The sequence below is a fragment of the Daucus carota genome, chromosome 7 (assembly GCF_001625215.2).
Source record: "Daucus carota subsp. sativus chromosome 7, DH1 v3.0, whole genome shotgun sequence".
Taxonomy (NCBI): Eukaryota; Viridiplantae; Streptophyta; class Magnoliopsida; order Apiales; family Apiaceae; genus Daucus; species Daucus carota.
In genome coordinates this window covers 10,015,783-10,042,326 of record NC_030387.2, presented here as the reverse complement: position 1 = coordinate 10,042,326, position 26,544 = coordinate 10,015,783, and the positions used below count along the sequence as shown (strand labels likewise).

At 33.6% G+C, this 26,544-nt stretch overlaps 2 protein-coding genes and 1 long non-coding RNA gene across 3 annotated transcripts; 1 reads left to right on the top strand and 2 right to left on the bottom strand.

Moving 5' to 3' along the window:
* Positions 1 to 2,418: 2,418 nt before the first annotated feature.
* Positions 2,419 to 6,080, bottom strand: LOC108194687 (putative EG45-like domain containing protein 1). The gene is made up of 2 exons (XM_017361639.1): positions 5,882 to 6,080; positions 2,419 to 2,690 (listed from the first exon to the last, which is right to left on the bottom strand). The coding sequence occupies exons 1-2, from the start codon at positions 6,078 to 6,080 to the stop codon at positions 2,419 to 2,421; spliced, it is 471 nt and encodes a 156-aa protein (XP_017217128.1).
* Positions 6,081 to 7,097: 1,017 nt separating this feature from the next.
* Positions 7,098 to 9,784, bottom strand: LOC108195630 (receptor like protein kinase S.2). The gene has a single exon (XM_017362613.2). It carries the CDS (start codon positions 9,634 to 9,636, stop codon positions 7,177 to 7,179), a length of 2,460 nt encoding a protein of 819 aa, XP_017218102.1. The 5' UTR covers positions 9,637 to 9,784; the 3' UTR covers positions 7,098 to 7,176.
* A 12,187-nt stretch (positions 9,785 to 21,971) lies between these two features.
* On the top strand, positions 21,972 to 24,793 carry LOC135148058 (uncharacterized). Its single transcript, XR_010285928.1, has 3 exons — positions 21,972 to 22,089; positions 23,469 to 23,560; positions 24,636 to 24,793. It is a non-coding gene; the product is annotated as an uncharacterized LOC135148058 (long non-coding RNA).
* Positions 24,794 to 26,544: the final 1,751 nt, after the last annotated feature.

Genomic DNA, 26,544 nt, shown 5'->3' with positions numbered 1-26,544 from the left:
GATGAAGTCCTTGTCGAAAGTGATTCCAAGGATGACAACAGTGAGTTTAGTTCGTTTAGATTTGATATATCTTCTAATAATATTATTCTAAAACAACTAACCATGTATGAACTAGAACGTATTCATGTTTAGGAATACAATTCTGTCAGGACAAAAAACAGCAAGCTAGCTGAAAAGAATGCATACCTAAAGAATATGGTCCAGGAACTCATGGAAAAGATTGACACTCTAACAGTGAAGGAAATTGAAGCAAGAGTTGAACAATTAGAATGCTTCTACAAAATTTTGATGAAAAGATATAAGACTCAAATAGAAGAAATCTCTCAGCTAACGCTTGACACTGAAGCCCGAGATATATTCCTGGAAACATTCAAAGTCAAAGAATCTACTAAGGTGCATACATCTAAGCCTGCTACAAGTACATCCAAGCCTACTGCTACATCATCGCAGCAAGCAGAGAGAGTTAAAGTCTTGGAGAAAGAAGTCAATAAACCCCAAAAAAAAGAATTGGAACCTTTGCTCAAGGCGAAGAAGGACTCAAATTCATGATGAAAAGCATCAGAGTTCCTTCAGATAAAGAAGGTGTTGGTACGAACTTCAACAAAATGAAAAACTATACAAATATGCTTGAGCTTGGAAAAAGTGTTCTAAATATGGTGGAAAAGGTCATTGTCAAGAGTTGCAGAGTTCAGCCACCAAGAAAAGTCTACCAGAAGAAGTTTGAAGGGAAAACAACCTAGTGGAATAGACAAACAGCTTACCATAATGGTAGAGTCAGAAGTCACAGAACTGAGCATGTGTATTCTAAAATGGTACAAAATGGGATCAAGAAATCTGATTTAAATTCTCTTATGTTCTTGCTTCTAACCAAATTGGATCCAAAATAATTTCGGTACCAAAAGGTCTAGTTTTGTTTTTGTTCATTTTGCAGATATGTCTTGCTGCTAAGATTAAATCGAAGCAAAAAATTATTGATAGCGACTCTACCAGATATATGTGTGAAGACAAACCCCAGTTTATGAGTCTAAAGATGAATATTGAAGCACAAAAGAGATACATGTAATCTGTTAGACCGCTAATAAGTCATAACTTCACCATAGTAATAATATTCTTGTATTTGAATCAAAACAAGGTGTTAAATTAGTTTTAATAAAAAAACCACTTAAATATATGTAAGGAATCCACTCATACTTAAAGCCAGATAATAGAAGCCTAATAATATTTTAATTACTCTTCCCAATGATACATGCATGCTTGAATGTTCACATATTTATTTCTTCTTATTTATATTTATGGTTTATCTCGGGGATGATTCATTCCAAATTGACACGATTTATACAGGATGTCAGTAGCCGCTCAACTTCTGCAGTAAAGCAGCTAATTGCAGTTATATAGATGAGAAAAAAAGTGATTTTTCTCAAGTTCATATTGATGTTTCTTGAATTTTATGATTATATTCAGTTTGATATGATTTTGAAAGAAAGTGATTTTCTTCAAGTTCATATTGATGTTTTTAATATATTAATATGCTACTAATGCATTAATATCCTTTGACCTATGAAAATGCATGCCCTCATTTATAACCTTATTTATACAGGCCTCTACCGATAACAAGTATCATTGTACCTTAATCTACTCTACAAAAACATATGGTCTCTATTATCGGTTAATTCACAAAAGGGAAGCTTAATTATCATTAAAAATTAATCTTAAAAGTTGATCCCAAAGATTTTTATCTCAGAGGTCTAGAAACATTACGTGAATTTATTATCGGCTAAATCAAATGAAAATGTTAAAAGTGGAAGAGATAAATAGAAAAAAGCTGGCCTTGACAAGTTTAGTTAGGAAGAATATAATAAATGATATCTTTATTATACATCTTCATGTAGTATAAACTTTCAAGTATCACCCCCACGATATTTTTCAATAATTTTGTTATGTTAACTTTTACACATCTACTTTTAAATCTTAAAAAGATAGCTTATATATTATAATAATTTTTTAATAAGATGAACTTATACTTATGCGTAAAAAAGTGAAAATTTTATATCTCAGAGTTTGAGAAGAAACCGGTGGTGAAAGATTGTTTGGCGAAAGAAGTATAATTTGTTTGTATTTAAAATTGAATCGGACGTTAACAATTATCGGTTAATGATTATTAAAAAAATGTCGAAGTGCTTAATTATTTCACAATGGAGCAATATATAGAGTTCTTTTGAGCTTAGTAATTATGCTCACATTTAAATCTGATATTAAGAATGCTAAAAATTAATCATATATATGATGCCATTTTTTGCTCACGTAATAATCAATAGTTTCTTACGTCCAAGAAAAGAAAACATAAGCATACGATATTGTAACAAAACCACTTGCTTATATCAACCGTGCGGTTATCCCTTAAATAAAAATATTAAAAAACTAGTAAAATTGAATTGGAATTGGTCCAGCAAGAGGATCGGCTATAGATGACAAGGCTTGTTTGGAGATGGCAATGAACTTAACATCAGGGGCTACCCAGTGATCCACAATCTTTACTGTAATACTTTTGCTACCGGCCTTGCATGGATACTGACCACCTACACACGAAATGGTGAGGGATTGACCACACTTGTATTTGCCTTGTTTCCATAGGTCATCACTGATAGATGCCACCCATTGTCCCTGATTTACTTTGCCAAAACATGTCGTAGCTGCAAAGAATATAACCAACAACAAATGATAAGTATATGTTTTGTTTGGTGACAATAATTTAAATACTCATATATGCGTTGAAATCTGAACTCTCGAATTTTTATTAATTAGAAATGAAGAACTTACGGACTACGGGTGTGTACCACATTGCTTTTCCGATATCTGCGGAACTTTCGGAAATGAAACAGCTGAGAACAGTTGTGAAGATGAGAAAGGAAAGGATTTTCTTGAAGCTCATATTGATGTTTGAGAATTTTGTGATATTCTCAAGTTTGATATGGTAAATATATGACCAAGTTGCAGTTTATATAGGACGTCTTTGACTCCTTATGGTAACAGTTAAGAATTATCTGGAATAAAAATAATAAATCGAGATATCTTTTTAATTAATATATTTGCATTTCAGTTATAGAAATGGTATCGTACTAATATTTGATTTGTCGAAAAGGTATACGTCATTCATATTATCTGCTAAAATCTGAATATTTGATGCATTTTAGAATCATCAGTGGTTTAGATATGTGAAACATTTGCTTTTGGTTTATTTTATATTTGCAAAAGAATCTAAAATAGGAAGAATATTAAATCTCCAAGTTAACTGTATGCAACTATTTAGAAGTTGAATATATTTGCCACATGTTGGTACATTCCCAAAGTCTATCAAAATATAAGTAAAATGATTTAGATCTCAAAAATCAATCCAAAAATAATTTTACAAAATTAAGAAACAATTTTGGAAATTGTTATGATATCTTGATTAAGTATTGGAAAAAAAATTAAAATCCAAATTATATATCCCCAACAAAGAGTTATCATAAAAATAAAGTTCGATATATTATAATTGAGAGGAAGTATTTAGATTACGTAAAATGAGTTCTTATAAACCGATCTAAAATATGATTCCGAAATTTGAATTTATACACGAATCAAACAATTCAAATTATATCGAATTTAATATAATCTGATATGGGCCGATATCCAGCCGGTCTATCAAACTTTAAAAATCAAAATTGATTACAACAAATCATAATTTATATATAATTATTAATCCATCATGATTAAACATGTTGAGCTAAAAAAATATCTCCAATTAAGCTAACATAAGCATCTAGTTAATCTTATTACTCAGTCTAGAGGACGTTTGTGTATGCAAATGCAATTGCAAATAATATATAATTCAACTTATATAGTTTGATTTTTTCATGTGTACAGTGATCAATCTATATCTTTAAAAAGTACTTTAAAATATAGTATACTTTTTCAAAAAACTGAATCTTATGTTTTTGTGTTGAAAAAATAATATGAAAACCTTAACATCTTAGAATTAGTGAAAAGTTAACTGTTTAAAAAATTGATTGAAAGCATTGTATATGTATAATTTATTTAAATCTTAAACTGAGTTGGGTGATTATCGATCAATGATTATTGAGAAGAAGTTTGGAACTTTTAAGATATCTCCTATGGACTTGGAAGTGTTTTGTTATAATATTATAACAGAGCAATGCGTGAATTTTTTTTAAAATTATGCTCATATTTCAATTCAATGGTAAAAATACTAAGTTTGATCGTATTATAAGAATTTTTTCAGATGTCACAATTAACAATCTCAGAAAAAGAGATGATGATAAAAACTAATGATATATATCAAACATGTGGTGTTGAGCTATAATAAGAAAGTTTATTTCACCCAAGAAAACATAAACAAAACGGATTATAACAGAACTAGTTGCTTATATCAACCATGTGGTTCACCCATTAAATAAACATATTAAAAAATTAGTAAAATGAAATTGGTCCAGCGAGAGGATCGAGTGTAGATGATAAGGCTTGTTTAGAAATGACAATGAACTTGACATGGGGGGATATCGTGATCCACAATCTTTACGTTAATACTTTTGCTATCAGCCTTGTATGGACATTGACCACTTGCTCGCGAAATGGTCAGTGTTTGACCACACTTGTGTTTGCCTTGTTTTTATAGGTTTTCATTGATAGCTGCCACCCATTGTCCCTGATTTATTTTGCTAAAACATGATGTAGCATCAAAGAATATAACTAGTAACAAATGATAAGTATATGTTTTGTTTGATGACAATAATTTAAACTCATATATACGTTGAAACCTAAACTCTCGAACTTTTATTGACTAGAAATGAAGAACTTACGAATTGCGTGTGTACTAGATTACTTTTTCGGTATCTGCTAAATTTTTAGAAAGGAAACAGCGAGAACAACTGTGAAGATGAGAAAGGAAGCGATTTTATTGAAGCTCATATTGATGTTTGAGAATTTTGTGATTTGATCAAGTTTAATATAATAAATTGATAACCAAGTTGCGGTTTATATAAGATGTCTTTGACTACTTATGATAAGCACTGAGAATTATGTGGAATAAGAATAATATATCTGAGATACTTTTTATTTATTATATTTTCATTTTAGTTGTAGAAATGGGATCATCTTTTTTTTTTATTATTATAAAAGATATCTGATTTGTCAAAAAGGATTATTGTATCCGTAATATCCACTAGAATCTAAATATTTGATACATTTTAGAATTATTATTGATTGAAAAATATGAAGCATTTACTTTTAGGATATATTAAAAAAAATCTAAAAGTATCTTTATATAACAAAACATGAAGAATATTGAATCTCCGACTATATGCGATTATTTAGAAATTGGACGTATGTACACTTACATCTCAAAATATACAATTTTACAAAACTTTAAGAGAACAATTTTGATGAATTTAGAAATTCTTGTTTGAATGTTGCTAAAATTACAAAATTCAGTTTAAACAACCTTTTAATTTTATTATAATTTAAAGGATATTTTTAATCAATGAGTTTAGATTCGAAAATATATATATGATTCTAATATTTAAATTTATACACGAATCTAATAATCCAATTTAATCAAATTCAATATTAACTGATATTCTATGAATTAAGAAAATCAAAATCAACTCTAATAATTTATGACTCCTAAATTATATTATTAATCCATTATGATCTTAAAACAAGCATCTCCTAAGTTAATCTCATTGCTTTGATAAAACAATTCACAAGAAACACAGAGTACATATCCAGCCAGGTTGTAGAAAGTTTATTTCAAGAGCACTGTAAGATTAAAACAACATCATTGTAATAATTAACTAGCTAAACTCAATTGGAATGGATCCAGCACCAGGGTCAGCAATCTCAGCAAACGCATCCTTGTAAAGCGCAATAATATTAGGTGCAGAGGATGTACATTTCTCCACAATTTTTACATTAATGCTCTCGCTACTTTTGCATGGATATCCTTGCGCCTGACATGATACTGTCAGCATCTGCCCACACTGGTAGCCTTGATCGTACATAGCTTGCGGGATTGCTACCACCATGTTGCCTTCGTCGGCTCCGCCAAAACATGTGGATGCTGCAACGAATTAACACTACATGATCAGTATCAGTGGCGGAACTAGAGGGTGCTTGAGATCCCGTGATCTTAGAGAAAAAATAATTTTTTTTATTCCCCGTAAATTTTATATCAGCATCATTGTAAAAAGAATAAAAAACAGAGTTTATACGGGAAATAAAAATTAAATTGTTTTACAAAACCATAATATTGCAAAACTGCAGAATTTTTGGTTTTGGTTCCGCCACTGATTAGCATATGGCGATTTGAGTCGTCGATGTTATAGTTGCTAGTGTAACATGTATCAGTTTATATGAGCTCAGCACTGGACTTTTGATTGACAATAGAATGAATATAGAGTGACTCAAGATTCGGAAATTTTATTCTATTTTTGCGGAACATGTTAAGCTGTGAACTTTCGAGTTTTTGTTAACAAGATTAAGGGCATTAGAACTCACGAACTAGTGTTGCGTACCAAGATGCTCTCCCGGCAATTGCAAAAGTTTCTGAGATGAAGCAACTGAGAAGAGTTGTGAAGATGAGAAACGAGGCGATGTTCTTGACGTTCATATCGGTTCGGTTTTGATATTTGTGCATAGCATATGTTGCCACATTTCTATATATATAGGATGGTTTGAGCTTCCGTCATGATGCCTGGTGAAATTTCCACATGAATGGATAGATCTTCTCCTTATCAGCAGTCATTAATTTCATGAATGGATAGATCTCCTTATCTGTGTAACTGTGTTCATTATAGAAAACTTTGACAAATAAGTTATATTTCATCATCCGTTAGATTGTATTGCAGAGGTGCATATGTACAGGGCATTCCCTAAACAACCTCACACCAATGGAATTAATGGCTTTTTATATGACGAGAATTTTCTATTGGCTACTCGATGTGGTACTTGGACTGACACCCTCCACCGATATGCTTCATAGAGTTATAGATTAGAGGTTTGAAATTAAAACAATTATTCATCTGTTGTATAAAAAAAAGAAAAAAAAAAGAATACTATGCTTGTTTCTTACTCCATAGGAAAAATAAACAAAAAAATAGAACTGCTAGAACATATGAGATTTTAATTTATGCCTAGGGCTTGGATTCTTTTAACCAGTGACAATGAAGAGTAGTTGTTGTGAATCCAATCTTCTCTTGTCTCCTTCTTTAGCCCTTGCTCTAGGAAGCATTTATCATATCCGTTGAGTATGCCTACAATGCTCCTAATGCTTGGCCTTTCTTTCGGGTCAGAGCGTGTGCAAGCCATTCCTAATTTCACCACCCTCACTAGTTCCTTGTGATTGTATTGCCCCTCTAATCTGCGATCTGCAAATTCATCGTATCTTCTCTTTTGTGCTTCCAAGTCCTTCACTCTCTTCACTAGCAGTGCCTCAGGGCGGCTGAAATCAACTGCCATCTGTCCACTAAGCACTTCAAGCACGACCACGCCAAAGCTGTAGACATCGGACATTGTTGTGGCTCTGCCATGCATGATGTATTCTGGAGACGCGTAGCCAAACATTCCCTCAGCAGGGAAGATTTTCTCAGGGGCAAGTTGTTTGACTTGCTCTGTTCTGGTTAGGAATTGAGCCAGGTCAAAGCAACCGAGTCGCGGGTTCATGTCTGAATCAAGGAAGATGGATGAAGAAGTAATGTTTTTGTGAAGGACTTGTTCATCCCAGTCCTCATGTAGATAACAAATTGCGGAAGCAAGTGATTTGATAATGTTGTATCGTTGAGGCCACTGTAGAATTCGATGATCTTGATGGAATAATGCATGATTTAATAGATGAGTCACATTGTAATCATACAAAGCCAGCATTTCTCCGTTTTCAATGCACCATCCACGAAGCTGCACAACATTGCGGTGTCTCAGTTTGCCTAAGTTCTGGAGTTCGTATAAGAAGTGTGAACGGACTGCAGCAGAAGGAGTCATGCCTAATCTCTTTACCACAACATGCTGTTTTCCATCAAGAAAGCCATGGTAAGCGGTCCCTAATCCTATTTCAGCCAATTTCTGGGACTCTGCAAAGTTGTTTGTCAGGGAAATGATTTCTCTAAGGCTTACTTCACGTGGAATGTTAATAAGTGACATAGCGTGACGTGAGGGGCTGGCCTCAACACTTGCATACAAGGTCTCACTCTTGGCCGCGAAAAATGTGGAGGAATCTCCTATGAGTGATTCATTTGTGTGACTGGCGGATGTGAACGTCGAGCTGAATGGCCTTGTGTTGGTTATGTTGCTAGCATCAGTGTTTCTATTCGATATAGAAATATATGGAGGGTAAAATTTAAATGAGGGAAGAGATGGCAGTTTTCCGCAGAGATTGCCAGAAAGTACTTCCATAATCCACTTCATGTCTGGTCTTGATTCCGGTTCCTGAAGAGTACAAAGCAATCCCAAATGGATCATATATTCCATGTCAGAATTCTTGTAAGATCCTTCACGAATCCTCCGATCCCTCGACTTCAAAATCAATCCTTCATCAGACAGAGTACGCATCCAGTCAAGCAGAACAATTTTCTCATCTTGAAAAGTGATGTCCACTGCTTTCCGGCCTGCCACAATCTCCAGCACAACAATCCCAAAACTAAAAACATCCGACTTTGCAGTAGCAGCCCCGTGTCTCTGGAAATTCTCTGGTGGCAAGTAGCCAATAGTCCCACCAATCCTGGTTGTTTCCACTAGTCGAAACTGGCTGTCATACTTCACTGATGGACTCTTCAGTTTGTACTTGACCTCATGCTCTTTCCATCTCGCCAATCCAAAATCACCAAGCCTCGCGTTAAGTTCTGAATCCAGCATCACATTACTGGTCTTCACATCCCTGTGTATGACCTGAGTCTCCAATTGCTCATGGAGATAAAACAATGCAGCTGCCAAACCATTGACTATTTTCACTCTCTGATCCCAATCAAGAACCATAGACCCTTTGGCCTTAAAAAGAACGCGATCAAGGCTACTATTAGGCATATAGTCATAAACCAAAAACAGCTGATCATCATAAAGGCACCACCCTCTGAGGCTAACAAGATTTCGATGCCTAAGATGAGCCATGGCCAACAACTCCGCAGCAAAAGTCTTCTCAAACCGATCACCCCTCTCAGCCAAACATTTCACCGCGACAACGGATCCATCACTAGGCAAAACAGCTCTGTACACCCTTCCAAAACCTCCACTGCCAAGAATTTCCTCTTTGCTAAAGCCTTTAGAGCCAATATAAAGCTCTGAGTAGCTGAAGTTCCGCGGATTATTGCATTCTCCAAATTTTTCAAGAATTTGCACTCCCTCAATGTCCAAGTACACACTAGAAGGCACTCTCCTTGGTTGGCGAAATCTACGAATTCTTATCAATTTGGACTCAAAAAACCTGTAAACAGGATTATGGACAAGGACCTTAAGAACCCGAAAGGCGCCGCGACGAGGCTGTGAGGCTTCTCTTGATGGGGTTGCAGCTGGAGTTTGATATGATTCCTCATCTTCATCGAATTCATTTGGTAAAACAAAGCAAAGGTGGTGGTGGTGATGGTTCATCTGCATGTTGCTCTGAAACTTTCAAAACCATTAGTTAAAACCTGGAACTTATGAATAAATTTATGAGACTAGTGATTAAATAATGCTGAGATAACACTCTTTCTTTGTTGCTTGATTGTTTCTTGATTGCGTTGTTGATTTAGATTAAGTAAACGCTGATAGATTTGAAAGATTCAATGTTTTAGTATGTAGCGCACCCAAAGCCAAAGGTGATCGAATGCATGGCGTCATCTCGTATACAATTTTTATTAGAAACTTGTTTTCGATATTTATCTGCGTCCTTTGAGATCTATAACTCATATTGACTTGTGATAAAAAAAAAAAATAGGACTGGAATTTTGTTAACGCGGATTTGACATCCTCGTTCTTATTATTGTGTAATATGATGATATTATTATGCGAAAGTTCACCGCTACTAGAAAATCATTGAAATAGCCAGAGGAAAGCATACAACAGGCAGACTTGGAATAATATACTAGTTTTGAATTTCTTTATTATTTTTCTCGTAATTTGTATATTACGCAATTAATTTATATATAAAGAAGTGGATGAATCGGATATTTTTCTTTTTACAAGTCAACTATGGCAGTGATCTGGATTTGTAGATGCGTGCTCTGTTTTTGGTTGGCACCCCACATGACGATATTACCTATATAACAATGAATTTTATATTAATTTTTAAATGAAGAATTTATACAAAGATGATCTTGAGTAAATATTTGCCTATGGACCAGCAAATCACTTTAAATTTATCTTGAGTTGAAGTTCTACTGCTTAAATTATGTGCAGTTCGGCTGGTACTAGATTTTCGGGTATCAAATTAGATTGGCGTCGGCTTAATATCAAGAGATTGTTTAATTTTACGAGTGATATGGTGTTTGAAATGTGTAAGTGGGTTACGTGGTATGAATTTAAAATATTTTATCTAATTTATGTGTTTAATTAAAAGTATTGAGTTATTAATTTAAATTAATTGAAGATATATATATTAGATTAAAATAAAATTTTCATTAAATTTAAATAATACACAATACATAATACATAAATAAAATAAAATATATGTTTTTTTATATAAATATATAATTTTATAGTATTAATTTTGATACAATTATTTTATAGTATTTACATGTAATTTAAAAGATTCTCAGGGCCTTGATGTGAAATCTCAAGGCTTGACTCAATCAGAATATTTTCAAGAATGAAATCTGAAGGCCTCGACTCAAATAGAAGATCCTCAAGGGCTTGACATATGATTTCAAGACTTTGAGATCTGACGGAAATTAATATTTTGTGGGTTTTTTAATTGGGCTTGTAACACTTTTCTACATCTTTTGATACGCTTAAAAGAGCCCGTTCATATATATATATATAATATTATTATTAAGGTTTGGGGGATTAGTGAGATATCGAATATTGGGTTTATAGAAAGTTTCCTAGAGAGATAGAAGGAGATAAAGTTTGTGAGAGAATTTTAGCAAGGATTGAAGGGATTCAGTCCAAGTTCGAGAGATTTCGTCAAGTTGTATTTTCTTGACTTAATTACCAAAAAAACTATTAAATTTATGTGATTTTTTCATTTTAACCATAAAACTATTTTTGTTGCAGAATAATGCAACTAAGTATACAAAATCAATTTGACATAACTCAATTTGAATGAATCTCTAACCATGGTTATTTCATAGCTGACATGAATGCCGCATACAGCACAACACATCAATTTTTTTAATTTAATTTTAAAATTTTACATAATTTATTATACATACATAAAAAGTCAGCTATATTTACATTTTCTTTTTGTGCATAAAAATTCAAGTGATAAATTTTTATTTAGAAAAAATAATAAAATAATTTATGAACCTATTTTTTTAGAAGTATTATAATGCATGTCAAACTCTCGTTATCAGATCACCAAAATATTGCAAACTACCATAATATTTTAATAATACTAAAAAGAATAATATAGTGTTAATAATCAAATCCGAATCTAACATCAGTGACAAAAAAAATCCGAACCTAACATCAGTAAAAAAAAATCATAGTTTGGTGCTAAGTTTCTAAATACACAATAAGTTTGGTGGCGAAAAAATCTATTTTTTCTTAAATAAAATTATCAATTCGATATAAATTAATATAAATCGCATGATAAATAATCGATATACAGTACCTGATAGACGGTGGTTTCAAAAAATCACACTAACATCGTCGCCTTCGAACATAAATTTTAGTACGCTCTATGTTTGTGTAGATTGTGAATTAGGATTTTGACCTTTAATGAGATAGTAAAAGTATTAATAAAACTCATGTACTAAATAATTTAATTAGTAACTTGATAATATATGTGGCACCTATCTTAATTTTAACTTAATCATGGTTATGAACTAGTGAGATTGGGTTTTTAAAATAAAGTTTTCTAAAGTTACTTGCATTATTCTGCAACAAATATACTATTGTGGTTAAATTGAAAAAAACATGATAGTTATATAGTTTTTTTTGATAATTAAGTTTATTTTCTTTACTCTTTTAATTGTTATGGGTAATTTATCCTCTAATCCGAGGATTAGGGAGTATTTGTTGGCTTAATATGTTTGTCTGATTTGATGTTGTGATTTCTCTATGTATTCTAATTGTCATTGAGCGCTTTATACAATTAAAGAGTAGCTAACTTTAATTGAATCTCTAGGAGTTATAACGAATCGGGAGAGGAATTATAATTTTAGTACATGATATGACAGACATAACTCAAATAATTAATTGGGAGATTATTATGCGAGTTATGAGACATGAGATCCTTGGTGCTTAGTAATTTGCAATTGTGTTTTAATTGATCATGGGAATGGCTTTTAGAGGATAATTGTAGATATTATAATCTACCTTGGGAGAGGATTTTATAATTATTAGAAAGATGTTTTTTAGCATAATAGAAACTTGCACATCACAATTGATTGACATTCATGACAGCCAGTAAGAAAACCTGATTCTTGAATTGCTTTTTTATCTTCGTTAATTCACACCTTTAATTGCTTTATTAGTTTAATTTAGTTGATAGTCAAAACACAACTTTTCTCCAAAACTTCTAGATAAAAATGAATAATATACTTGATTTGATATTGTATTTAGTCCTTCCCTGAGAACGAACTTTACATAATTTCACTGCAACAATATGTTGATTGGTGATATTATATTTGTAAGTTAGAAATGTATGTACTTGGAAACAATATTGATTATTATTAATAAGCCTGTTATTTTTTTTTTGTGTGAAGGTGGTGGAAGAAAGCGTGTAAATAGTGGACAATATTCAAAGGAAATAGCAATCACATATAATGAGATTAGCTTGTTCAATCCATCCGGAAACTCTGGAAAAAAATCAATTTATATTTTGTATTTATTATGTACTCATATTTTTTGTGTTGGTGCCATATTCCAACATTGGTATCACGAGCTGGGGTTTTTTTTCGATTCTAGACTTCTTCTTGTTTTTTTCCTGACTGTTTTTCTCTCTGGGCATAAGGGTCAATAAATTTTTTTTAAACCATTTACCCAAACTGTTGGTGGTCCTATTTTTAAACAAATTTACATTCAGGTCCAATTGTATGGAGTTTATTTCTTCTTTGTCACTCCTCATGGCTTGATTAAGGAGATTACCACTACCGCATTTTCCATTAGCACACAATTATCAGGCGCTCATCTTTGGGTTCTACATATATCTTTTTTGGGAAATTACTAATGGTACCACAGTAGATTTGGCTTTTCCAAGTGGTACCAGCTTCGACTGAGCATTCGGTTCGGTTAACCGAATACCGAACCAAAATTACCGAAATATTTCGGTTATGGTTTTCTGGCTATTTCGGTATTTCGATTTTTTTTATTTTTTTACCGAAAAAACCGAATAACCAAATATTTAATATATATATATGTATATGTATGTATATATTATACACATAAACATTTATTCTTTAATAGATCTTAAAATCTTATATGTGATATATATACGATATTAAAAGTTAAGACTAACTCAGACTAACCTAGCTGGGTAGTTCAATTAAAGCTCACCCCGACGGCCCGACTGCCGACTTCGATTCTTCTTCACCAGCATCTTTGATTCTTCTTCACCAGCACTCACAAGCATCTTCTTCATCTTCGATTAAGGAATGTTGTCAATTCGATCGAACTACACCTCCAATTTTTGGGGAACTCAGTTGATTCACCTTCGATTTCAGTTCTTGATCTTTCAGTGATTCATGGGTCGGTCTTAATTTATTGTGTTAAACTGTTAATCTGGATTTTAGACGGGTTTATTAAGTATAGGCAGCAGTTGCAGCACTCTATTTTATATGACTCGCAGTCTAACAGCACTGAGCAGTGAGCACTCTGTTTTATATAACACATACACATAGCACTGAAGCTTTTTGTTTATGCGGTAAAATGGAAGGTGGGAATGATATGCAAACTACTGAACCTACTGGAGGGACCAGCAGTGACCCTCCTGTGGATAGTGCAGCTTCAATTCACAAGAAACGCAAAGCAATGAAACCGAGGAGTGAAGTTTGGAAGCATTATGACAAAATTCAGAATGAACTTGGTGAATTAAGGGCAAGGTGCAAGTATTGTAAAAGAGACTATATCGGGGATACATCAAATGGTACAAGTGGTTTAGCAACTCATGTGAGACATTGTAAGGTATACAATCTTGCTTCTAATCTGTTAGGTCCAAAGTATCGTAGAAGGGGGGGTTGAATACGATACTCACTACAATTTAAAATTCTTTCGAATCTTGCGGATAAACAAATTGCAGTTCTGTAATGGGTTTCGTGTTCCGGATATTTATTGGGTCGGTTTCTGAGGATATGAAAATATTAAACCAACACACAATATTTTCCAAGGTATATCTGTATATTGATAAATACCTCGAAGGTGCTATAAATCCAAACCCGAAGGTTGGCTACAATGGCTACTACTACGTACACTCACAAACCCTAGCTTCTAAATATATATATATATTACAAAACTAAGCTATGATTTATTTGTGTGTAGTAGTGTGCAAGGCACAAAGCCATTCCACGATAAAGGTGGTGGAGAGTGTGTGCAAATTATGAACCCACATCTCAAGTATTTATAGGCTTTTCATTAACTAACCCTGGTTAAGTCTTGAAATGGCGCCACTTGAATTTGCGCCACCTTTATCCACTGAACTTGTGTCTACTGTGATGAAGTTGCGCCAGTTACTTCATGCATGCCAAGGAAGGAGATTTCTTACTTAGATTATATACATATAAATCAAGTTGGCGCCTCAAGAGAGAGAGGATGGCGCAACTTGATTATACATATATATAAACTAGGGTTTGTATCACTAGTTGGCGCTTGAGAGGGAGTTTGCGCCTCCTGTACACTCATACAAGGGACTTAGAATAAATCCATGCAATGCAAACTTGCGCCTCCATTCAACATTCCTCCTGTTATCTCTCTTTGGACTGTAGTTGACTTGAACTTGCGCCATCTTTGGTGAGCTTGCGCCTAGTATACTTCCTGTGTGTTAACTTGACTTAGAAATTTAACTAAGTCAAGTAAACTTGCGCTTGGTACATCCATGAGTGCCCTGTTATCACTCCTAGTTAATAGATAACCAACTTGCGCTTCCCATGGATGTCTCTGTGAGTATAAGCTCCTTAGAATATTTCACCTAACATCAAACTTGCGCCATAACAGTGGAGAACTCCACTGTTATCTCTCCTCCCTCACATGCAAACCCTAGGTTGCCCTAGACACCTACATCATCACATGCATGCATAATATATATAATATAATATATTATGTTGTTATTATATTAATAAATAAAAATATATATAAATATATACAACATATATATTTTATTTATATGAACATATAATAATATATGTACGTATATTTAAATATATTCTCATATATTTAAATATATATAATATATAATTATATGTAAATACAAATGTAAATATATATATATAAATATATATAGAGATATATATAGTTATTTATAAATATAAATATAAACATAAATATATATATAAAGAAAAGTATATATAAATATATACATATATATAATATTTATATAAACATATAGTAACATATATATACACATATATTTAAATATATTCTCATATATTTAAATATATATAATATACATATAACTATGTGTAAATATAAATATAAATATATATATATAAAGATATATATAACTCTCTCTAAATATACATATATTTATGCACATAATACAATATATATACACACTTAATTATATAATTGCTTATGTAAAATATAAATACATATATTATATACATATATATTTATTTAAATATACATACATATAAATATACATATACATATGTTTAAAAAAAACATATATACATATATATTATATATATTATATTTAATTAAATATACATATATACATATATATAAATATATTTGTACATATACAAATATATAAGTGCACACATATAAAAGATATGTCACTTCCTGATATGGCTTTGTGTGGAAGCTTGACATATGGCATTTGAGCAGAGACTTTGGCATAGCTGTTGGAGACTAGACATTTGACTTGGCTTGGCTTTGGAACAAATGACTTGTTATGACTAGATCAATTCTTCGATCGATAAATACTTTGCAAAGCTCCGTACGTGCTGACGCTTAGTGCACTGGTCTGGTTCACAAGCGACTAACACTGAAGTTAAACATTGTACCGTCTTTGTCAGCAACCATTGATCAGTCGGTTCCGGGTTAGTTTATGCTTCAGTTTGTTGATTGTAATTAACCAACCAAGATATATAAAAATATCTTGCTTCAGGGGTTGCACTGAAATCTTTAGAGCACTTGGACAACATCTTCATTGCTTCCACAATCTTGAATACTTCAATCTTTATTCTTCACTGAGGCATGAACATATTAATGAACTTCTTCCAGTGAACTTATTCCTTCAAGACTGTAGATGGCTTCTTCAACCTTTGTCTTCGTATCTTCCGATTCCGGTGCAGGCGTAGTGTTATTTACTTGTCCTGTTCTATTGTTGAGTTATCATCCCTATGTAACAGATAGGGTTGTCTTTACATTTAGACTTACAATCTCCCCCTATTTGTTTGTTAATCATAACAAGCAAATCCTCTGGAGGATAACTCAACTAACACTAGAAAAAGTAAAGTCCTGGACTAGTAAATAATGCTACAAAGTTTCTGGATTATATAATACATTTCCAGATTTCATGAATAGAAATAACAGATGTGCATATCACCTTTATTTCTCTGGTTTTTGCTTACCTGCCAGATAATCCTCATAGTCTGTCTTGAAGAGAATTCAGAACATTCCATTATGCAAAGAATAATCAGCAGCTTCATTGAATTCTCCAGTGGTAATGAATAAGTTCCTGTCTACCACTTACTGAAAAATAGATGTATCACCTTATACTTCTCCTCCCGTTACCTTGATCAGGTTCCCCTTGGTGATAAGTAGCTATCTCCCCTTAGATGAAAGATCAATCCTCCTCCTTAGTTGAAGAAGAATCTCCCCCTCAGTAGTACACAGCTAAAGAGTAGTTTAATCCCCCTTAGTTGTAGACAATAGAAGAAAGCTAACTTACTTTTTCTTCCCCTTTTCATATATTCTCCATACATTCTCCCCCTAAATATATTCTCCCCCTTAGTTGTGGAATCCTCCGAGGATATGTGGTATCAAATAGGTCAAGGAACGTGTACAATACTTCCTGTACCAAAAGATAATCTCCCCATAGAGAACTAAACAACGCTAAAGCTGGGGTCGAAGAAAGAGTTCAGAAGAAGGGTTTACTTTGATTGGGTTGGTCCCTATGCTGAAAGAATAGGTTCCAAACGGAAAAGTAATGAGTAAAACTAACATTCAAGTAACAACATCCACTTTGTCTTTAGGTATAAATTTGGTAATTAGTAGGTGTCTCACTAAAATGTTCTGCAGGTGTATCACTCAACACTCAAATTTCTCTCGGTTTTTGGGTAAGGGTGTCACTCACGAGTTCTGTAAGTGTATCCCTCCACACAAATACTGAGCTTCCAAAATGCTGAGTACCTGCAAGAAAATCACCTTAGCCACCCTTAAAGGGGGTCACCGGTGGTGCAATGGGAGTTCGTAATTCCCAGTCCCTGTAGACTCCTCAGATAAATCCGAATCATGGTCCACAAGTTGCCAACCACTAAGTGGCTTATCCAATTAAGGATCCAGAGTTGTTTGCTCTGGGAGGTTAGACAAAGGCTTAATTATGGCAAAGGCCTAAGTCCTCCTCAATGTCTGTGAAGACACTTGATTCAAGAGAATCATCAACCACAAGTTCACACCATGAAATGGAATGAACCGTAGTTGCTTCCGTCAATTCTTTCAACAACATGTGAGTTTTTGATACTAAATATTATAATATGTACCTCACAAGTGTTTCACTCTTCTCAATTTCCTATGTGTTTGCACTCACTCATGCTCACATATTTCTCGTTCAGATATCTCACTGGTTCTTCTCAGAATCTCACCAAGTGTTTAACTCTTAGTGTTTGGCTCATAGTGTTTCTCTCAGTACTCAAAGTATGGTCTTCTGTACCTGCATGAGAAAGTCACCATAGCCCCTTCAAGAGAGGTCACTGGCGGTGCAATGGGGTTTCGTAAATCCCCTATCCTCAACCGACTCATCAATAAATTGACTCATAGTCAGAGAGTTGCCGATCTCCTATAAATAGGAAATCCATTCCGATTGGATCCAGATCTGTTCTTATCTGGGGAGGGAGACGAGAATCCTGAAGATTTGGCAATTGAGATCCTCGTTTCCTCCTTACACCTGTAAAGGCATCAACCATCTTATTTACCGTAAAATGGTAAATGAAGAAGTTGCTTCTGGAACAAAACCTTTAACCTTACTGTGCACTCTCTTGTATTGTGTCCATAAGATTTTCTGTTTAGGCTCTTCATCAGAGTGATTACTGATGATGTGCTTGACTCAATACAAGATGCTCTGGCTGACGAGCGAATTTCAATGGACTCATCCTGTTGAGAGAATGATTCCAGAGACTGTTTTATTGCCTTTTCAGCTCTATATTCTTTTGAGAGAATACAGATGAGCAACAGTTACCTCAAGTTCAAAAACACCTTTTCTTCTTGAGAGGTAGAGCTGTGGGTACACTATCCCTCACATCCTTATTTGCTGCAACAAGTACAGTTTCTCCCTCATTGACCTCTAGTCTAATAAGTTCCTTATCACTCCAGGGGGAAAGTTGGGATGTGTTCTGAATTTGGTTTTATAGTCTGGGATAAAGATTGTTGGTTTTCAACCATATGACTATCTAGGAAAGCCAAGAGGCTGATTAAGTTCCGAAGAACAGAAAGAGATATAAATGCATTTTAGAAAATCTATGATTTTGAATGAAAGCAATTGCATTTAATCTTTTGAAGAAAAATGAATCAGTTGTGACTGTAAAATGATTTTCATAAAGAATGACAATCACAACCGATGAAAGAATCAAAGTTTTCCATTAAAAACTTGTTTGAGTACGAGAGTCTGAATCTATGCATAAAAGTTTTAAATGAACTTGTCTTTGAAAAAGACACAGACTCTTGTTTCTCACTACAATTTAAAAAGGAAACAAGAAAATTTATGCGCTACAGTGTATAAAGCACTCATCATAATAATTAGTAAAAAGGCATCATACTAGCACATCGTCAAAACAGACGCTGTAAGTGACAAAGATCACCAAGTACACAAATACAAGATAATCAATGTCTCGTCCTATGAAGCTACATATATAGATGCAAAATATTCTAAGAAATATTTATGAAATAAAGTAGTGGATACCAATTGTTGAAATCAATTGATAAGAAAATTTCTTTGAAGAAACTCACCACTCCAGAACATAAATATGAGACAGAATAAAGATTATGTTGTCTCCCTTGTACTCAGAATATTAAACACCTAAAATATATTAGCACTAGTGGTTTTAAGAAATATGCAACAATATTTCACCAGTGCCAATACATCACAATCAATTCACAAATAAAACATCAATAAAGCATCAAGAAAAGATACCAATCAAATATTTCAAAAATGAATCAATCATGCTTCTATTATTCTATCAAAGTCAATCATGAAACAAATAAGCATATAATTGTCATGGATCACAATTTAACTAAGATAAAATAATAATTACCTACGCAATATCATATGATTATCAGATGAGCATATAACAACTAAAATCGTGACAATCATACAAAGATATTCGCAAGCCCGAGGGAAAGTTGAAGAAAAGGTCACAAGTCCTATACATGTAAGCATTGAGTACAAGTAAACTCACACAACTCCTCGCAGAAAATATTAACAATTAATATTAGTGATCTACATATAAGCATGCAAAATATCACTAACACTAAAAGTATCACACCTATATGCAGTTAGACATGAAATAAAATACCAATTAATAAATCATCAAATATCTAACACAAATAGCTATGCTTCACATATATACACTAATATAAATGGATTCAGCCTAGAGAGAATCTAAGTAACTCCACAAATACTAGTATATCATGACTAAATTCTAACTAGATTCTAACCAGATACCAATTACTGATACAAGTCACAAGTCTGGAAACAAATAAGTCATGCTTCAGATTTTATACCTATAAAAATGAATTCAACCTAGAAAATAATCCTAAGTATGTTCACAAATATAGATATATCACGACTAGATTATGACAAAGTTCTCTACTAGATACCAATTGTTGAAGAGGTATAGATCAAGAAAAATAACATAATTAAGTCATGCTTCATGTCATCTCTAATCATTTAAATCATGAACAAATAAGTCACTTAATTGTCATGCACCATAATTTAAATAATTTGAAATAACAAACACTCATGCTAAAACATATAATCACCATCTAAGCATGCAAAACAATAAACATGGCAATCACATATAATAGCAAAAAGCACGAGGTACTGGATTTTAAATAAATTCACAAGTCCTATGTATAGACAATTTTAATACTCATGAATTCATTCAAGAAATACGATATACATGCTCATGAAGGAAGTAATACCTTATAGAAAATATAGTATGTGATCTACTTGCAGTTAAGTAAAATGATGAGTTGAATACCTCTGAGACTTGACATTTCAGTTGATGTACCTTTCTTGTTCTGATCAAGTCCAGTGGTTGTTGGCATAAGTCATGGCAGGTCTAGAATCTTCCAAAATGCGCATATTCAAAAGATCCTTGGCTTCCTTTTATTGCCATCATTCTTTAGGCTAACTAGTAGACCATAAAGAATTGCAACTTTCCAACAAACTCATCTTATCACTAATCTGCATTCACTTAGCAATTATCTTGCACAAGTGACGTTAGTCCACATATAATATAATCATGGTATCACAGCACAAATAGTTGTATTGTGTGTGCCTTGTATCATGAGAGGTAATAATTTGGATACCAAATATGACTCTAGCAAACAGATATTTAAAATAATATATGCTAGTCAAAAGTCATACCATGTTCATGACGATCATCAGGTCTTGGAGAGTAACTCATAGAGAGCTGATGAGGAAAGATGTAACATCTGGGATTATCCGTGTAATTATCTGGATGATTAATGAATATTATATGAATTTTATATGAATTTCTGTGAATTAATTGGTTTCTGTTCTATTAATTTAGTTAAGTATTTTTGATTAAATTTGAGTAATATCAATTTTTATATGTTCAGTACAAAATATAGTTTATTTAGATATGTTCATATCGATTTATGTATTGTCAGATGATTTTATATTTGATTTATGGATTTAATTATGTATATTTTAATTAATCACTAATTATTTTGATTTTCCGAAAAACCGTCAACCTGTAACGGTACCGAGATTTTACTTCCCGAAAATTTCAACAAAATTCACCTTTAGCTTAATTTGACCATTCCGGACACTTTTCATGTTTTGACTTTTTCGATCCGGAGTACGGTTTGTTCCGGAGCCGGTCCGGCGGAATCTTTCGGTATTCGATAATTATCCGGTTGTATCGATAAACGTGAAACTAGATATTTTATACTTATCCTTATCTTGTCATAATGACGGTGGGACCCGCGTACTAATGACGAATTAAAAAGCCCCGTTTTGATGATTATCTCGAAAACCGGTACCAATTGGACCCGTTTTATTAGTATAAAGCTATTAAACATTGTATTTTCATGCTATATATGATCCAAAGGGGTACTAATTATTCATAAGTATAAATATACTTAACCGTACTTTATTTCATTACGAAAATCATAAAACTAGTTAAAACCGAGAAATTCCCGAGAGAGTTTATCGCGTTCTTGAGATTCAAACAAGGATTTGGAAGTGTTATCGGACTCCGATTTTGGCGTTCAAGTACTCAAATCGAAGGTTTTGAGGAGTAGAATCTGATTGGGTCATCAAAAACATCAAGAAATTCGCAGGTGAGGAGAGATTTAAGGTTTTAAATTCGAAGTCATTTAATTTAAATTAGAGATTTTTGATTTTGAAGTTGTTTATATGTTTTGATGATTGTATGTTGTAGATAATCTTCTCCTGATCATTTTGGTATATCATATGCTTGACTTGGAGTTCAATAACGTGTTCAATTTGAGGTTTAATCTTCGAAATCAGGAATTAGGGTTTATGTGCGCGATGAATGTTTTCAATTGGAAATTAGGGTTATTTAATCTAGGAGGTAGAAGTGAAATTGGATGATACCATCATGTTGGTTGTGATCTCAGGAACGTGTACATAGCTTCAAATCTTAGCTGAGGTTCGTGAATCGAACGAATCGATTCAAAGAAAACTCGCCGGCGACGGCGAGTTTCTTCGATCGATTACGGTCGATTCCGGCCGTTTCTGGTGAAATCGATTGTATGGATGAGTTGGGGAGGCTTGATACTCCATATCTGCACCATTTGGAGGCTATTGGTGGCCGGAATCGCCACCTCCGGCGAAGCCAGGGGCGGCGGCTGCAAAATTGCAGTTTGGCCCCTGGACTTTTGGAGGTGGTGAAGTTTAGCCACCCCAGTTTCATTTTTGACATTTAGACCCCTGAAGTTTCCAAAGTTGCAAATCAAACCCTGTAGTTTTCAAAACTTGCAATTCAAACCCTGGATTTTTTTTAAAAGTTTAAAAAAATGATTTTTGATTTAAATTTAATTTCGAAAATCATTTATTTTAATTTCAAAAATTGTTTTTAATTATTTATTAATTCAAAAATAAATCTGATTTAATTTATTAATTAATTTTAATTAGTAATTAATTATTATAGTTAGTCAATTAATTTAATTATTAATTGATTAATTGTTTTAATTAATTATTAATTGATTTTAATTGATTTATTAATTGGATTTAATGATTTTAAATATTTTTAAATGATTTTAAAATTCCGAAAAATAGTTTCGAGCTTTAAAATATTATTCTAAAATATGATTGAAGCTCGTTAATTGATTTCAAATGATTTCGGACTTGATTTCGAGTATCCAGAAATGGATTATTTATTTATAAAATGATTCTTTGACCGTTTTAATTCCGAAAAATGTTTAAAAATTCTTAATAAATACCAGAAAAGTCTGTTTGACTTCAAACCTCTTTTGAAAAATATATTTTATTAAATATTTTATGTGATATGAGCTATGTGCTATCTGATTGACATGTGATGTATTTACGTGATTGATATAAAATTGTGTTTGACATATCTTTTGATCCGTAAATCGGATTTGGGTGAAACGAAGGGTAGATAGAAGCTCGTTTCGAATAAAGGATGATAAGAATAGTATGAGATCATATATTGATAAAGAATTGTTGTGATTAGCAGAAGAAGCGAGACGTAGGAAGGGAAAGCAAGTGGTGATAGAGTAGTATAGCGAGCAAGCGTAGTTGAAACTTGAGATCAGCTATATAAGGCAAGTTCCCTCAGACTTTCCTTCAATTATATGTTGTATCTGTTGTGATTATTTAGTGAACTTTCTGATGAAGTCCTGTGACCTATTGAATTATCGCATGGATTATTTATCCTATTGATTCTTGAACCTTCAACCAAATTTCTTGAACTATTTTATGGATTATTTATCCTATTGATTCTTGAACCTTCAACCAGATTTCTTGAACTATATTATGGATTACTTACCTTATTGATTCTTGAACCTTTGACCGATTCTTTGATACCTGCTACGAAACTTATTTCAATTGTAAACCTTCCATCTTTAAAACTTCTAAATGATTACCATAACAACCTAATTTCATTTCAAAAATATACTCTCGATACCTCAACCAGTTATCAATCACTTTTATTTCAGACCGTAACCAGTTGAACGACCCCAAATAACATCTGTTATGACATATAACTTACAGTTGATTGATTCTTTCCATAAACTCCAGTTTCCTGATCTTAACAGTATTCATTTATACTTGGATTCTTTTGTGAACCTAGAACCCTCCTTCATGTAAACACGAAACTTTGACGTGCTTTGCCATCCTATAAGGCAATATCTGATTCTTTGCTAAAACCATGAAGATAATTCTCATTTCTCCTTTGAGATCCATTTGAGACACTTTGAATAATAGTTGCTTCTGCTTCAAAATTTATTTATGATATTGATGTTCTTATTTTATTGAATAATATTGTTGATCATCTTGATTGTGATAGAATTGGATAGTTTTCTAAACTTGGACCAGATGAATGGTCAGACCAGATGAGTGGTCACTTTAGGCCAATGTGTGCCTTGGATCCAATAAACGAGCATGGTGGGACCTGCTCGGGGTTAGTGTCTGACTGATCAGCAGCCTAACCTTTGATTTTTAAAAATAAATTTAATATCCAATTCTAATCAATGTTCTAAAAACAAATCTTGGTATTGAGATTGATTCCTTGAGACACTGGTTTCCTTCAGCTTATGATTAATATTTTAAATTGATATTGTTATACTTGCTGAGCTGGTTAGCTCACTCTTGCGGTATTTTATGTTCTTTCCAGTGAAGGCAGAGAAAGTTGGTAACGATGACCCTCAGGCTAGTAGTAAGGTCAGGATTCCAGGCTAGGAGATGAAGAGAGCTATCAGCAGCACCTGGCTTTTCATATATGTACTAGTTTGAATAACGAGACACAAATGGCGTGTAAGCTTGTAAGATTTAAGTTTTTATTTTGGGATTGGGTTTGTAATAATTAAAGTTGTGTTGTGGCTTGTTTTATACTTTAACCTGTTGCGATCCAAGGACAGTGAAGGGTCACTATATATATTATATCATTAATTACAGGTTTATGTTGAGATGTGGACCCCAAACTTCTGACCCGGGTTTGGAGGGTGCCACAGGTTGGTATCAGAGCGACAGGTTTAAGTCAATGAAACAAGCCTAGATTGTTAGGTTGGGTAGAAGTTTAGGATTAGAAATGAGTGATAGGTAGATAGAACGTTGAGGGGTTGAGGATTATTCGTAATAGATTTAGGGTTGATGTTGGTAGTGGATGTAGATGCTCATACGTGTTTGTTTATGTTGATTCTCAGACTATCAGGTATGTCAGGCCCCAGTACCCCGGTTCATTCTGATCACTCAGAGTCGACGGTTGAGGGACTTCCACCCCGTCCAGGAGTTGTACCTATATCCCCACCCAGGGCACTTACACCCCCACCTGTAGCTGGACCTTCACGTCCACCTGGATACCCTCGTAGTGGACAGACCCCTATTGCAGCTGTACCGCCTAGGGCTATACCCCCACCTGCACCTGAGATGCCCCCACCTGCTCCCATTATACGACCTCCTATCCGTGGATCTCCACCAGAGCATGAGTCTTCGGGATTTTCAGGTGTCGGACCCTCTTATCCGTGTTCCCCTCTTTCAGTACCCTATCATTACTATCAGGCACTCTTGATGGAGAGAGATGAGTTGTTGGGCCAGATTGGAGAGTTGACACAGGCGATGCAGAATCTAGATCCTAACAGGGGAGAGCGACAGTTGAGAGAGAATATCTTTGTCTTCCGGAGGATTGCAGCAGCGAGACTACATGGAGCTACTTCGGAGTTTGGTACCCCTGGGGATATTATAGACTGGGCTCGTTGGGTCTTGGAGCAGCTAGAGGTTATTGGAGGACCAGACTTTCCATAGGTCTGGAGTATATCATGTGTGGGAGATGGTCAGTGTTGTAGTGAGTAGTGTGTATGATGCAGTGTGTAGTGAGTAGTTGAATCAGGTCAGCAGATTTTGTCATGTATATAGACTAGCGGAGCTGACTAGATGATATGTATGTTGCTGTGGTTGTCGGCAGATTTTGACATGTATATATAGACTAGCCGAGCGGACTAGAGGATAGCCTTGCTGTTGCTGTTGTTGTACTTTACTTTTGATAAAGCGCTTGACGCTTGTATCTCCAGCACTGACTTATATATATCAGCATCTTTTACTTTACAGTCTTGTCCTTTACTTTATCGCACTTGTTTTACTTTACTTTACTTTCAGTACCAATCATAAACTCTTGTGATAGTATTACAATCTTTCTTTCAATGTTTTACATTCTGTAAAGAAGCATGCAATTTATTTAGTTAAACAATCTCAAAAATGTTTTCAAAAATGTATAATTCTGTTTTCTTAAAAACCTTCTATAAAAAGAGAATTTGATTTAAAACGACTAAGTAAATTGTTTCTTCTTTACAGAATGCCTCCAACAAGACATACTCGTGCCAACAGTGATCCTGAAGGCACCAACAGCATCAATGATAACAATGATAACCAGAATGTCAACATAGGCCCAGTAGATCCTGCTGTGGCCCAATTAATTCAAATTTTGGCTCAACAAACTGCTCATCTTACCCGACAACAGCAACATCAAGAGAATCCTAGGGTAACTTTTAAAACTTTTCAGGCAGTTAATCCTCCAGAGTTTAAGGGCTCAGCAGATC

Excerpts from the sequence above, each read along its gene's own strand:
- LOC108194687 (XM_017361639.1), bottom strand. The coding sequence starts at position 6,080 with ATGGTGGTAGCAATCCCGCAAGCTATGTACGATCAAGGCTACCAGTGT. Across the intron at positions 2,691-5,881 it reads TGCTGAGATTGCTGACCCTG|CTACGACATGTTTTGGCAAA; the intron begins GTGCTGGATCCA and ends TATTCTTTGCAG.
- LOC108195630 (XM_017362613.2), bottom strand. The coding sequence starts at position 9,636 with ATGCAGATGAACCATCACCACCACCACCTTTGCTTTGTTTTACCAAAT.